Source organism: Megalobrama amblycephala, linkage group LG3 (assembly GCF_018812025.1).
Source record: "Megalobrama amblycephala isolate DHTTF-2021 linkage group LG3, ASM1881202v1, whole genome shotgun sequence".
Taxonomy (NCBI): Eukaryota; Metazoa; Chordata; class Actinopteri; order Cypriniformes; family Xenocyprididae; genus Megalobrama; species Megalobrama amblycephala.
The window spans coordinates 36,205,560-36,221,794 of record NC_063046.1 but is presented as its reverse complement, the minus strand read 5'-3'; the positions used below and the strand labels follow the sequence as shown (position 1 = coordinate 36,221,794).

At 36.0% G+C, this 16,235-nt stretch overlaps 1 protein-coding gene across 4 annotated transcripts in view; it reads left to right on the top strand.

The window, feature by feature from the left end:
• Window positions 1–16,235, top strand: part of smchd1 (structural maintenance of chromosomes flexible hinge domain containing 1) — an 81,311-nt gene that overhangs the window by 44,069 nt on the left and 21,007 nt on the right. For all 4 annotated transcript variants that reach the window (XM_048185306.1, XM_048185305.1, XM_048185304.1 and 1 more), the window contains 10 exons: window positions 2,364–2,525; window positions 2,600–2,728; window positions 4,609–4,688; window positions 10,496–10,653; window positions 10,742–10,857; window positions 14,279–14,340; window positions 14,444–14,531; window positions 14,627–14,758; window positions 15,114–15,260; window positions 15,562–15,688. In XM_048185306.1, the coding sequence (XP_048041263.1) occupies window positions 2,364–2,525; window positions 2,600–2,728; window positions 4,609–4,688; window positions 10,496–10,653; window positions 10,742–10,857; window positions 14,279–14,340; window positions 14,444–14,531; window positions 14,627–14,758; window positions 15,114–15,260; window positions 15,562–15,688 (1,201 nt within the window). The remainder of the gene's footprint in view (window positions 1–2,363; window positions 2,526–2,599; window positions 2,729–4,608; window positions 4,689–10,495; window positions 10,654–10,741; window positions 10,858–14,278; window positions 14,341–14,443; window positions 14,532–14,626; window positions 14,759–15,113; window positions 15,261–15,561; window positions 15,689–16,235) is intronic.

Sequence of the window (16,235 nt, the reverse complement as noted above, 5' to 3'; positions counted from 1 at the left end):
AAAAAAATATATATAATTTTATGAAATGTAAATGAAATGTATTTTTTTGTTAAACTTGAAATAAATTGTATAACTTTTATGATTTCAGTTAAGTAGACATGCTTTTTGATTACTGAAATGTAATTTAACCATTCAAATGGAATCCAGAAAAAACAGTCCCTCAAGGAAAGTCTGTTCACTCTTCTGCCTTATTTGCAATGCCTCTGGGCAACTATTTTGGGCACCCAAGATCTATCTACTGGATAGAATTCAGGGGGAAATAAGATGGAACTTTTGAAAAATAAAACAGATTTCATAGGGCCGTAGCTATAGTTGTCAGCTTGTAGATAACACAAAAATAATAATTGTATAAATTGAATGGTTTATACCAGGGCTCTAAACCGGTTCAGGGATCGAAAACGAAAACTGGAAACTAACGAAATTTTGACCGGAATGTAACCAGAAACGGAAACTAAATGAAATTTAATCGTTCTGAACAAAAACGCTAATTTGAAATGGCCATTAACCAGTTAATAACGTTCTTTTTTTGTTCTATTTAATATTTTGATTTGGCAGTAAACCAATCGCGAATCCAAATCGTACAGCCAGTGCAAATGTGACGCTGACGCATCCAAAGTGTGTGAAATGCCCGCGCTCACGCTCTAAAGTGAGATGCCCACGCTGACGCGCTCATGCTCAGCTGTCAAGTTATCATAGGTTAGGGAAGTCACAATGGCCATGCCCTGGCGTTAGTTTTTCCTAATGCTTTCCAAGCATTAGGCCTACATTTAAGTGAAAATGAATGTCAAGTAGGCTAGCTTGTTGCAGCTTGTTGTGCACTTTGAAACCAGCGAAAATTGCAGGATATGTAGAACATAAGTTCACACAACGTCACATCACGCACATGCAGCGCTTCTGTGAATGGAGAAAACAGAATAAAACTATAGGCCTACATAACACATATACAATATAAGGGAATATTTAGGCCTATAGGCTACGTGATATTTCACTATATAATTAGGTCTACAGATTAACAAAACGAAAGTGGTTCATTGTGGCGTACTCCAAAGACATAGGAAAGGAAACGGACATTCTGCTTGTTTTCTTTATTTAAGTTTTTTTTGTAAATGTATGAATTGTCTTGCTTTTGCCTGTATGACCATAAATTACGCAGTACAGTTTACTTAGAAGGAAAAAAAAATTCAGCGGTCGCGCCGGCGCCTCACACGCACGGCATTGCTTAGGCCTACTTGATATCGCAGCCTGTTAAATAATTAAAATAAAATACAATCAACCAAACATATAAAACATTACACTGCTCAATTCAATTCTGTAATACAATCTGCCGTTTACCACCTGTGACCACCGCCTCACTATGCTGTTATGTGAAGGATGTCGATAATGCGAGTGAAGTACAAAGCTTTCATAATAAATAATAGTTTAGCATTCGTCTCGAAAATGGAAACAGTGCCGAATGAGAAAGGTAGGCTTCAGATTCACTTTAAATTAATTCGTTTATCATCTTATTTAGTTTTATTTCTAATAAATAAACCTGTTTCTTGCCTTGAATATAGCAATGGAATGGCGTTAAAAAAGAAAAGAGATTTTTTTTTTTTTTTTAATTCATTTTGGCTTGATGTTTATTCAGCCTGAATAGGCTGTTAACTTTAGAGGTTTTGTGGTAAAATAAAATAGGGCAGTTTTGTTCATAATTTATGTTTACAAACATTATAATTATATATAGGCTAGGCTATTTGTAAACATTTTATTTTTATTTACCGATAACTTACATTAGGCCATTTCTGAATGTAATAATAAAATGCGACGTATACACGACATAGGCTATCTTTCTTTGCTGGTATTTTTAACCATGCAGAAAACATTTTAAAATATCTTGAAAAAATACTTTATAACCAGTTGATGGATTTTCCTTTTCGTTTCATAGGTTTACATTTGGACAGAATCTTGTTATAAAAGATCATTTTAGGCCTATTGGCTTAGACGGCAAATACTTTTTTTAATAAATAAAATTCTGTACTTATTATTATTATTATCATTATTATTATTATTATTATTATTATTATTAAGAAGGCTACATGCAACATAAAAAAAGTTAAAAAAAAAAAATAAATAAATAAAAAAAACATTATTAATAACCATTATTTTTTCTAAACAAACCGGTTTTGGAACGTTAATAATAAAGAAGGAACGCTGGAACAGAACAGTTAAAATACCGATTCTGCTTGAAGTGAAACAATTAAATTTTTTATTTTTTTTTTTTAAGCCCTGGTTTATACCGTCATAGCATATTCTACTAGCAAAAATGTACCTCTTCATTTTCATTTTAGTGTGTTCATATTATTTAATTGTATGCCTTTTTGCAGGCCACTATTGGAAGATTGTCTGTATCTGGTGTCCGGTTCAAGGCAGGATCTCTTGGCCCAAAAGAGCTGTGCTTTAAGTATCTGGACATGAAGGAATTTGTGCGAATTGAAGTTACTGCTGGACCTCCAGCAAAGATAATTCTACTGGATAAGCCAGAGATAGTATGTCACGCATTCGAAACATGATAAAAGAAATTCATGGGTAAGAATATTTAGAATAAAACTCGTTTCTTTAGCCTTTCCAGGTCATCAATGGCCATGGCTTGGACACACCATTGGTCATGCAGTTGTGTGATGAATGGGGAAATCCTTCACCAGACCAGCGTGTTGAGATTGGAATGAAGAATCTGTCCTCACAGATTAAGGTATACTTGAAGGAAGGGAGGCTGGTGGATTTGTGTGGACAAATGTTTATTTTTGACTGTTCTTGGGAAGTACATTTTTTTTCTTAAACCCCAGTGCAATATCACTAAAATGCCAAAAGATACAAAATTATGTCACCTCTGTTGACAACTAGAGTATTTTCTCTATTAAATAATCAAAAAGACTGTTGAAAAATGAAAAATGATTATTTTAATTTTTTGTTATTATATAATTATTATTTGTTATTTTACTTTATTTATTTTATTTCCCAACTAATGACTCATCCGGGCTTTCCAATAGATTGCACGTGAGGGGGGAAAAACGTAGCTTCCTTCCACTTAAGAAGAGTTGTGCACTTTTTATTTTAATATATCTCTTTACATAAATACTATTTTCTACTTAAAACCTATAATTTCGTTATTTTACTTAATTACTTTATTTTATTTCCTACAAATAAAGACTCATCCGGGCTTTCCAATAAGTTGCACGTAAGGGAAAAAAGTAGCTTCCTTCCACTTAAGAAGAGTTGTGCACTTTTTATTTTAATATATTTATTTACATAAATACTATTTTCTACTTGGCCAAGGAAAATTGTCTTTAAAGGTATTTATTAACCAGACGATGATATCATCCATCGGCACAACCCTAAAGTAGAGGTACCGAAAAGTAATGACTCAAGTAAGAGTAAATAAGTAGTTTGCTGAAAAACTACTGAAGTTTTCATTTACAAAGTACTTTAGTATTATTTTTCTATTTTTACCTAAAACGAGGCGATGTTAGCAATATGGAGCGTTAAACACTATCATGTATTTTCTGTTTCATTCATACTGGAAGCCAAAAAGTCCACAAGTGCGATTCATAGATGTATTAATCTTATGACGTTCCAGGAAATCCCTTATATGGACATCAGATATTGCTATAGCTGAATAACATGCAGAGACGTTTTGACTGATGAAACATGAAGACAATAAACATAAGAATTTTCATTTTCAATGTATTTTCATAAGAATGATGTATAAATTTAGTTAGTCGTGTGACCTTTTATAGTACACCTTTTAAACCTAAGATTATTCGGGTCAGGTAAGGTCAAGTACTTACCCGCCTGCAGGTTGAAATTCTTTCAGGAATGATGTAGAAAACTACTTTGTGATTTTTCTTCATTGAGGCTCAGTTTGTAGTTATAATTAAAGTCTCACAGAAAGCAATCGTAACAATAAAATATCTCTTTTATTGGTTACAATACAAAGCAGTTAATGCAAAATAAAACAAAATAAAACTTAAATCAGCTAAAGCTAAAAAGCTCTATAACCTAACTTTATCCAGCAATATTGGAGATGCTGTTAAGCGCCCTTCGTTAGGGTATCAGGTGTCCTTCTACGCTTAATGCAGGCAGCATCTGGGGAGGCCTTTTACTCCAAATATCTAAAAATACTTAAATCAAGAAGCATTGTCTAGACAAGTAAAAAATGTCTTGTTTTCTGAAAAAATTAAGTGAGTTTTCGGTTTGAAATAAGATTATTTTGCTTACCCTATTGGCAGATTAAGTGCAGTTTGAATGCCCAGCCCCTCAGCTGAACTGGAAGATTTGATTGGTTTTGCTCCCAAATCAGACATGTCTGTTATTGGCTGAAGCAGTAGTTTGAAAAGTGCACGTCAAATGCCAGCTTACCCTGTTGCTCCGTCGGCACCTTTGTAAAAAATAAATAAATAAATAAATAAATGTAGCGAAGTTGAATACTTTAGTTTTATTCAACTTAAATAAAAGTACCACAATTTAATTATACTCAAAAAAGTAGAAATGTTTTTAGTACTGTAACGAAATTATTTGTAATTAATTACTTTCCATCTCTGCAATTTTGAATCTTTTATTTTTCTCTTTTAGGTAAAGTCTTCAGTGATGTCTCAGCCTGTAGATTCAGAAGGAAAAGCTTGCTTCATATTAGAAAGAATAATTGGTGCAAAGTAAGTACATATTTAACCCTATGAAGCCTACTTTACAAATTTCTACAGTATCTAAATTATCAACATGATAGGACTGCCCTCGACTTAAGATTTTTCTTAAGCACACACATAAAGCTGGCCACAGTGCACCGGCAGAGGTAATGATTATGAATGCTCTGGGGGAAAACAGCAAGGAGGTTGCTTTAACATTTTAATAATTAATTGATAAACTAGTGTTTTCTGTATTTTCGGCTGCAGTGATGAAGTTGACAATGCTGACTCGTCATCTCTGCAGTTGTGGACGTGCCTATATGCACGTTTCATATGGATTACATAACCTGAGAATATTTGTTTTCCATTTGAATTGGTTTATTTAAAAGTAGACATTTCACTTTCTAAAGATATATTTTTCATGTCTGTGAGGCAAGTTTAAATGGAGTTATTTTTTACATTTTTTTTTTTTTGCACGCTCAAGTTTACAGAGAGAGATGGCAGAAAGCGCACCCTGTTTACTTTCATTGTTTTACAAAAACACTGTTTTGTTGTTATTGTGAATGCACATAAATAAAAGTAGACACTTCACAGATTCAAAAGATGTATTACTCTTATCTGTATGACCAAAAATGTCGGAGTATGCTCATTTTTAAATGCTCATTTAAAAAAAAAAAAAAAAAAAAAATATATATATATATATATATATATATATATATATATATATATATATATATATATATATGTGTATATGTTTTTTTTTTTTTATGAGCATCGGATATGATGCATCAGGCTTTTGAGGACCGTATATTTATCTCTCAAACATCGTTTTGCATTGCATTATATGTTTCAAATCTACAGTTTTGATCAAGTAAGCATTTAAATATCTTCTTACTAAGACATTATTGGGAGATATACCCTCGGTTTCACAGACAAGGCTTAAGCTAGTCTTAGACTAAAATGCATGTTTGAGTTGTTTCAGCTTAAAATACCCCATAGATTTTTTTTTTTTATTCAGTTTTTTAACTGCCTATATTGGGGCATCATTATGAATGCGCCGATTCAGAATCAGAAAGAGCTTTATTGCCAGGTATGTTGTTTACACATACTAGGAATTTGTTTTAGTGACAGAAGCTCCACAGTGTAACAGAGTAACAGCGACAAGACAAGACACATAATAAAAAGAATAAAATAATAATATACAAATTTACAAGATAGACAAAGTGCAAAAAAAGCAAAAGACAATATATATTATAGACAATTGTATGTACAATTATGTGTGCAAATTGAGATATAAATAAGTGTTTTAAGTAAATAATGTGTAATAGTGTTATGTGTTCCGTGTTTGTCAAGTGTTCATGAGATGGATTGCTTGAGGGAAGAAACTGTTCCTGTGTCTGGTCGTTCTGGTGCTCAGGGCTCTGTAGCGTCGACCGGATGGCAACAGTTCAAAGAGGGAGTGTGCTGGATGTGAGGGGTCCAGAGTGATCTTCTTTGCCCTTTTTCTCACTCTGGATAAGTACAGTTCTTGGAGAGTGGGGAGGGTTGTACCAATGATTCGCTCAGCAGACCGGACTACCCTCTGTAGTCTTCTGAGGTCAGATTTGGTAGCTGAGCTGAACCAGACGGTAATTTGAAGTGCAGAGGATGGATTCGATGATGGCAGAGTAGAACTGTTTCAGCAGCTCCTGTGGCAGGTTGAACTTCCTCAGCTGGCGAAGGAAGTACAACCTCTGCTGGGCCTTTTTCACAATGGACTCGATGTGGTTGTCCCACTTCAGGTCCTGGGAGATGGTGGTGCCCAGGAACCTGAATGACTCCACTGCTGCCACAGTGCTGTTCATGATGGTGAGTGGGGGAAGAGCAGGGGGGTTTCTCCTGAAGTCCACGGTCATCTCCACTGTCTTGAGCGTGTTGAGCTCCAGGTTGTTAAGACTGCACCAGACAGCCAGCTGTTCAACCTCCAGTCTGTAAGCAGACTCGTCACCGTCCTGGATGAGGCCGATCAGTGTGGTGACATCCTGCAAACTTCAGGCAGCTTGACAGAGGGGTCTTTAGAGGTGCAGTCGTTTGGTGTAGAGGGAGAAGAGCAGTGGGGAGAGGACACAGCCCTGAGGGGCGCCGGTGCTGATGGTGAGGGTGCTGGATGAGAATTTTCCCAGCCTCACTAGCTGCTGCCTGTCTGTCAGGAAGCTGGCTGATCCACTGACAGACAGAGGTGGGCACGGAGAGCTCAGTTAGTTTAGGCTGGAGGAGTGATGGGACGATGGTGTTAAAAGCAGAGCTGAAGTCCACAAACAGGATCCTCACATAAGTCCCTGGTCTGTCCAGATGCTGGAGAACATAATGCAGTCCCATATTGACTGCATCATCCACAGACCTGTTTGCTCGGTAAGCAAACTGCAGGGGGTTCAGTAAGGGTCCAGTGATGTCCTTCAGATAAGCCAGAACCAGTCTTTCAAATGACTTCATGGCCACAGACGTTAGAGCCACAGGTTTGTAGTCATTTAGTCCAGTAATTTTGGGTTTCTTTGGGACGGGGATGATGGTGGAGCGTTTGAAGCATGAGGGGACTTCGCACAGCTCCAGTGATCTGTTGAAGATCTGTGTGAAGATGGGGGCCAGCTGGTCAGCGCAGGTTTTCAGACAGGCTGGTGAAAACGCTGTCTGGGCCTGGTGCCTTTCTTCTCTTGTTCTTTCTGAAGACCTGGCGCACGTCATCTTCACTGAACTGAATTGCAGGTGTGGGGGAGAGGGGGGTTGATGGAGGTGTGAATGGTGATTTTTCAAACCTGCAATAAAACCCATTCAGATTCGTCTGCCAGTTGTTGATTCTCCACAGAGCTGGGGGATGGTGTCTTGTAGTTGGTAATGTCTTTCAGACCTTTCCACACTGAAGCCGTGTCATTAGAAGAGAACTGATTCCGAAGTTTATCAGAATAATTCCTCTTTGCCACTTTGATCTCCTTTTCCAGTGTGTATTTGGCCTGTTTGTACAAGACTCTGTCCCCTTTTCTGCGAGCACCTTCTTTGGCCTGACGGAGCTGGCTGAGTTTTGCAGTGAACCAGGGTTTGTCATTGTTGTAAGATAAATGAGTCTTTGTAGGAATGCACAGATCCTCACAGAAACTGATATATGATGTAACAGTCTCTGTGAGCTCGTCCAGATCGGTGGCAGCAGCTTCAAAAACACTCCAATCAGTCCATTCGAAACAGGCTTGTAAAGCCCGCTCTGTTTCGGTGGTCCATCTCTTTACAGTCTTTCCTACAGGTTTAGCTGATTTCAGTTTCTGCCTGTAGGTTGGTATGAGATGAACTAAACAGTGATCAGAGAGCCCCAAAGCTGCCCGTGGGACAGAGTGATATGCATCCTTTATTGCTGTGTAACAATGGTCGAGTATATTATTGTCTCTGGTGGGACAGGTAACATGCTGTCTGTATTTGGGCAGTTCACGTGAGAGAATCGCTTTATTAAAGTCCCCGAGAATGATAAGAACAGAGTCCGGGTGTTGTTGCTCGCTCTCTGTGATCATATCAGCGAGTATCTGTAAAGCCGAGCTCACGTGCGCTTGCGGAGGAATGTAGACGCTCACCAGAATGAACGAGCAAAACTCCCGCGGCGAATAGAACGGTTTGCAGTTAATGAAGAGTGTTTCAAGATCTGGACAGCACATCTTCTTTAACACCGTTACACCTGAACACCACCTTTCGTTGATGTAAAAGCACGTCCCGCTGCCGCGCGATTTCCCCGTTGATTCTGCATCGCGATCTGATCTAAACAGCTGAAAGCCCGGCAGACTTAACACGCTGTCCGGAATGGCGTCGTTCAGCCAGGTTTCCGTGAAGCACAGAGCAGCCGAGTTCGAGAAATCCTTATTTGTCCGGGAGAGCAGAAGGAGTTTGTCCGTTTTGTTGGGCAGAGAGCGGAGATTCGGCAGATGGATGCTAGGCAGCAGCGTTCTTAATCCGCGCTGTCTGAGCTTCACGAGGGCGCCGGCGCGCTTTCCCCGTCTGCGCGTCCTGAAGCGTCTAAACAGCGCTGCCGCTCCGCCGACTACAACATTCAACAAAACGTCTGAATAATCGAAATCCGGTAAAAGATTTTGTGGTGTGTACTGCCGAATGTTCAGCAGTTCATCCCTGGTAAAACTGATGGTGTTTGAAAAACAGAAAACAGGAAAAACTAACAAAAACAGAACAAACACTGAAGAGCTAAGCACTGTGGCTGCCATGCACGGCGCCATCTTGATCTTATATTCAGCGCGTTCCCTTTAAATGCTCGCGCTCCCTGCCCCCAAGCTCGCAACTCTATAATACATTACATAAACAAAGTTCACGCAGCTAATGTAACCCTCAAAATGGATCTTGACAAAGTGTTCGTCATGCAGCATCAGATCATGTAAGTATAGTATTTATTTGGATTTATTTGTTTACATTTGATTCTGAATGAGTTTGATAGTGCTCCGTGCCTAAGGCTAACGTTACACACTGTTGGAGACATTTATAAAAAATGAAGTTGTGTTTTATGAATTATACAGACTGCAAGTGTTTAATAATGAAAATAACGACGGCTCTTGTCTCTGTGAATACAGTAAGAAACAATGGTAACTTTAACCACATTTAACAGTGCATTAGCAACATGGTAACGAAACATTTAGAAAGACAGTTTACAAATATCACTAAAAATATCATGATATCATGGATCATGTCAGTTATTATTGCTCCATCTGCCATTTTTCGCTATTGTCTTTGCTTGCTTACCTGCATAAAGTCTGATTATTTGGCTCTGTGCTGCTCCAGGACGTTAAAGGCTCCAGTATACTTCAAACGAACTTCTTTTTCGTTCTTCGTTTAGGGGTAAAACGAAGTTCGAAATGCATGACCAGCGATATACTGTAAACGAACATCTGACATATGACGTATCTCACTGTATGTCATTTCCATGTACAGAACTCTAATTATTTAACTATGCCGAGATGATAAATTCAATTTTCAATTCTAGGGCACCTTTAATAAAACATGGAAACTGCTCCTGTTGAATTGAATGAACATCATACCTGCATGCAAATCCTTCCCAGCTAACACACGACATACGTAATTTATTGGTATTTTTGATCATTTCACGAATTAGTAATTAACAATGTAGCTACGATGTTGCATGCTTGTAATTGTTGCTCTTTATATATAGTGAAGCCATATACTATTTACTTAAACTGCATTTGACTGAAGAGTCAACAGCTTTCATGCACGTCTTTCAAAATAAGTCTCACATCAGTAAAACATTTACACCCTGGTGTGATAAAAAATTGTATGTATGAAGGGGAATATACTTAAGATATATTTTACTCATAAGAATTTCTAGGGGTACCAATAATTGTGGCCAATGTGTATTAGAGAAAAACACTTTGTTGTTGTTGTTGTTGTTGTTTGTTGTTGTTGTTGTTGTTGTTGTTTGTTGTTGTTGTTGTTGTTTGTTTCTTTGACTACACACTCCACAACCCACACAAAATGGCCCACGTTTGGGTTGCGACCAACCGGTTGAGAAACATTGTCCTATATCGTACTGTTTGAGCCATAAAAGCCTGATGTATCATATATGATACTCAACAAAAAACGCATGCAAACTTTAATTTAGTTTTTTTACATTTTGTCTAAAGGTTCAATAAACTGTTCCATTTTATTTATTTTTAAAAATCTGACTATTTTAACATGATTAATTACTGTAGAGAATGCATACTGTAGAAACAGATATGGCAAATGATAAAAAAAATACATTGTTGTCCTCTCTTTCACTGTCTCTGTTTCTTTCTCTCACTCACTCTATTCTTCTTTTATAGAGGGGAGCATCATTTGGAATTCTTGGGATCTTTTAGCAGGAATGGTATTCCTGGGCCAATAATAAGACTAAACGTGATCCCTGATCCCAACAAACCTGTTAAACTCTGTATTGAATATGACAGCGCTGCCACTTTATGTGCAGGAGGCGTCTTCCCAGGTGTGTGTTGGATGCACAGTAAAGCCAATATTATATTGTAAAATTAGCAGAGAATACTATGCAAATCACATTTTTCTGCTGTCTGAAGTATTTACAGTGGTTGTGATGTCTGAAGAGGGTGGGCCGGTGAGAAACATCAGCCCAGCAAATCTATCAATGCTGCTCTGGAAAAGCACAGCATCAGGGTCCTGTCCACCTGCTGAAGTGAGTGACTCGGTTTTATGCTTAGAAGTTATACAATCGAATATATACATTTTATAATTGTTTTGTCATGGTTGGGTATCTTAATCATTTTGAAGTGTCATTTTTGCAGTAGTGCAGTACAACATCTGTAATAGTGTGTAAATCTTCTCCACTCTGGATGTTTTATAGACTCTTTCATTCTTATGTGTGTTCATCATTGTGGCTTATATATATATATATATATATATATATATATATATATATTTTATTCAGCACACATTAAACCCTCTGGAGTCTGAGGATTTTTGGGGCCCTGGAGAAGTTTTGACATGCCCTGACATTTGTGCTTTTTTTCAGTTGCTTATAAACATATTAATGGCGCAAGTGTCATTACACTGTATTCAGCATGAACTAGGCTACCATAATATGTGAGCTACATGTATGTACATGTTTGTATTTTTGAGAGAATAACCTTTATGCGTGGTTATTGAAAAAACAAAAAAACTGAAATGCAGCCACAAAACAAATACTAAATATGTGTTCACAAGACTTCTGGGTATTGGAGGTTGTAGACTAGAATTTTTGCTTCAAAATGATCTGCCTACTCGTACATATAAAACCATATATTGATTTAAATTTTATAAGAAACTTTTTGTCAAGAAGGACAGTATGTGGGCGGCGTGAATCTTCATGAATAATGCTGTGATTCACACCTAAGAAGACAAAGACCCGCATAATAACCTGCATAATGACCTGCATAATGAGCCCTTTCAGTTAGGTAGGCTATGTGAGAAGAAACTAAAAAAATCAAAGTACAAAGTATTTTTTTTTTTTTGGTAGTTCAGAATATAGGTAACAATATAAAGGAGACACATTTTGAATAAATGAGGGCACATTTTGAGTATAGAGTTTTACCTGGAAATAAATCCTGTTCAAAGATATAAGTAAACATTACTTAAGTGGCATTCCAAGGTGTTTGGTGTTTCTGCACTGGAGAAAAAAGAAAAAAAAAAAACTTTCCTGCAGTGATCTCACCATTATATTCATTCAGAATGTCCAGTGTGTGCCAATATCTGGTCACTATGATTCTCAAATCTGTGAGATAAAAAAAAAAACCCTCATTGAGCATGCTGATAACAGGATCATCAGCTGTTGTATTAACATTAATATAATGTCCATTCTTAACAGAAAACATGATTTTTGTGATGTTATGCATGCATGTATTTTTGCACATCATGTGAAGAAAATTTTGTATAGGCATACATTTAAAATAACAGTACCAGTCAAAAGAATGGACACATTACTATTTATAATGTTTTTGAACGAAGTTATTTGATCAAAAATACAGAAAAAACAGCAATACTGTGAAATATTATTACAAAAATACAGAAAAAAACAATACTGAGACACATTATTACAATTTAAAATAATGTTTTTCTGTTTTAATATACTTTAATAAATAATGTATTTCTGTGATGCAAAGTGTCTAAACGTTCATATTACCTCTATGGTATTTTATATATTATATATAGAGCCTAAATGTTAATGTGCAGTTTATTACATTGCTAACACATTTTATTTCCATATTTATTACGTATTTCAGTCGATTCCAGTCATCTCAGTATAGCAATGTAGTTTGGGAATAGCCAATATGGCAATTTACTAATGTAAGTTGTTTGTTGTAAAGGAATCTGCACGTTGATCTGCCCCATTAATTCACACTGAGACACACAAAACTTGCAGGATTCATATTTAAACAGGTTTTTTGAGGTTTAATATTCACAGACACTATATTGCGATTAGAATAAAGAACTTAAGAATAAAAAACAACTTACCTTTCACAATCATCGGCTCAATCTAGTTGATCCTCGAAATAAAAGTGAAACCAGTCTATTCTTCTCTAATACACATTGGCCCCAATTAATGACACCCTTTTATTCAATACTTTTTTTTGGAATTAAAGATCGAAAGGATAAACAGTTCAGATTTATTTTTATTGCTTTCTTTGATCATATTTAATTCTGACCAAGACTTTGTTTGTTCAGATTTCAAATTTGAAAGGTTACCTCCTCTCCATCCCCTTGCAAACTACACCCCCAGGTTACATTATATTTGGTCAAATATACGAACTATATTAAATATACTATTTTCAGCATTGATTTGGCTAATTTTGGGGGGTACAGCAATTTTCGGTTTTGTGCCGAAATGGTTTTGAATGGCCCAAATCAATGACGAAATAGTGTCGTTTAATAGCACTTCTCCGATGGTGCATTTTGACTTTATCACCATCTATGTAGTTAAATAGATGAAAAACTACAACAGTTAAACATGTCAGTGGTGTCGACTGGGCTGTCAATAATGATTTCTCGATTTTAATCAATACTGATTAATCAAGAAATTCAAACAAATATCGTTTTGGCAGTCTTTAATACGGCGTGACAGATCACTGGCTGCATCAGTCCAAGGGGTGCACAGATCAAGCACATCTCTTCTTATTTCTTTGCTACTAGTTATGGAATTAATAAACACAAATAAACATCAGAAAGTGTTAAAAAATACAGAACAACTTACTGAAATGGATAATGTCTCGTGTAATCTCTCAATCAGTGTTTCAAATGCGGAAAGACGTCAGTAAAACCTCTTGTAAACACTGTCCTGTAACATTACATTTATCTCAGGAAAGCTATTCAATGTCCACGAGCTCATTAGTTAGCTAGAAACTAGTATTTCACCAACAAATTGAAGTATAAACATAATTATATTATTAAAAAGTTACTATAATGTTACTATAATTGTTGTATAAATTTATAAGTTTATTTGGCTATTTATATATATATATATATCTGTTAATGTAAATTGGATATATGTTTTCTTTTTCCTCCATTGTGTTATAAAGAACATTTCCCCCTTTTTTCCCCCTTTTTTTTCTTTCTTATTTGGTTTAATTTGGTATGTTTATGGTTTGTGTGTAGTGCTGGGTGTTCTTGATGTTTACAATAAAATAAAAAAAAAAAATAAAAATAAAAAAAAAGTTACTATAAAAACTGCCTTACGTGCAATTAAAAATTTTGTACACCTCAGTTTTAAGTGTGGATGATCAAATAAATTTGATTAATTAATTGATTACTGAAACTTTATATTCGCTTTCCAAATATAATATTTCGGAGTTTAGGTAAAGTTAATGAAATTGTTTAAGTCTAATAATAATACAAATACAAAGAATATATTAGTTATTCATTTTCAGTGCATCCTGCATTTTTGGTTTCGGCCCAGAATTTTCATTTTGGTGCGTCACTAGTACAAACAATATACAATTTTGATGAGACTTGAATTTTGAAAGGAAGTGACAAACATACCAATTTGTAATAGCATGCCTAGGAGAATGCATAATAAGAAATGAGATTTTGAAAGTATAAGTAAATCGGAGTATGTTTTATCTTAGGCCACTACTCTGAAGTGTAGTAAACGCAAGGACACTGAAAAGGACGAGTGCTTCTGCTTCAGGTAATAGATACAACTGAGCACTTTACATTGGATGGATGGATTGTTTAATGTACATAAAATGTACATAATGTGTACCATGTGTTTTTATTTCCATCTTTTTCAGGGAGAAGCAGATTCCAGAGCTTGCAGGAAAGTATGTAGTCCAGTTTGTTTTGGCTTTGGACAAAACCAAATGTCTGTGGAGCAAACAGGTGGGAACATACAATTTATTTTATCCAGTTTGTTGTATATGCCGCTTTATTTACTGTTTCTTACTGTAGGATTTTAATTTGTGTTTCTATCTTAGATTGCACTAAACGTTGTTCCCAATAAAGCAATGAAATTAGCCCCTGAGACTCCACCTTCAACTCCTGTTGTCTCCAATAGTAACATTCGGGCTAATCGCACACTGCTGGACAGCTTGAATCTGAAGATCATGGTGAGTTTCAGTCAATCTAGAGCTGAAAACAGATTATTTTAAAAACAGCTATTTTAAATTGTAGTAATATTTCACAATATTGCTGTATTTTGGATCAAATAAATGCAGCCTTACATTTGAGCCCCTGAGAAACTCTCGGCACATCCCTGTATACATTGGATTAATTTTAATAACTTTAATGTACTTGAAGTGTGCACCAAGCACTATTAAAATACAAGTATTGGGTCGGAACTCTTTATTGGCAGATACTCAATATTGAGTGACTTGGATCGGATCAGGGGCAAAAAAACTTGATCAGGACATCCCTAAAATGCGCAACATGCCTGCATTTGTGTGTTTGCTTCTTTCTTTTCAGGACCAGTACGATAACGCTGCTGGTGAAGGTATAGATGGGAAAGTGGTGGTTACAGTTGAAGGCCCAGGAGACATCGTGGTTCCTTTGTTTGAGAATGGAGATAAAAGTTTGTCATATAGCCTTACCAACGGGGAGACTCTTATTACTGTGAGTGTTTGTTTGTATACACTTTACTGAATTAGCTTTTTTATTTTATACAATAGTTTTACAATATTTTTTGTTTTGTATGCAATTTTTGTTATTTCATTTAGTTGCCGGGGCAGTTTTTTTTTTTTTTTTTTAATGTTTTTATCAAAAAGCCTTTTTATCAAAAGTCCAGAAGTCCAATCCTCCTTTTTCTTAATGCAGCCTAAAGATGTTTGTGAACATGAACTCCAGTTTAAAAGAAAAACCTGTCCTGTTCACTGGTCCTTGTTGGTAAATGGTTGTTATTGTTTGTGACCTGTAGGATTTGGTTCTTTTGGAGAACAGTCCTGGTGTGGATGGAGCTGAGTACAGACTCCAGTTTCTTCCTGAAATTCAGCAGACCAGCGTTACCATCGCTCCATACAGCCTGCCTTTCAGATTCTGCAATGGTTAGTCAGCAGACAAAGAAGCCAGTATATTAGTTACATTACTAATAAGTATGACTGTTAAGAGCTAGACATTATAATTGTAAAATGTTGCTCTAACTGGTCAAATTCAGTCTATATCATAATAAAATTATAATAAAATCAATATTCATAAATGCAAACTCCTCACCTTTCAGTGAGAACTCACCATTTTGAGATCAAAATAGGCCACCTGTGGGATTTGCATAGATCCAAAGAGAAAGTTTTTATGTTGGTGTGATGGGGGTATAGACATACACATTATGTCTATAATGGGTAATATTTTATGTATTTGACGTCTGAGATGTGGCAAACAGTATTGCCATCTAATCAGCAAATATTGTCTTAAATATCCTGCATAGTACTCTTTTATAACATGAAATTTTAACCAAATGTTGATTTTGGTCAAATGTTGCAACAATATGTTAATTTTTTTCGTGACAAATTACAGTTTTGGACATATGGGGTAATACAAATGTTTTTTTTTTAATTCCCTTAAAGTAACTACAAATGAGCATGTAAAGCAAATAAC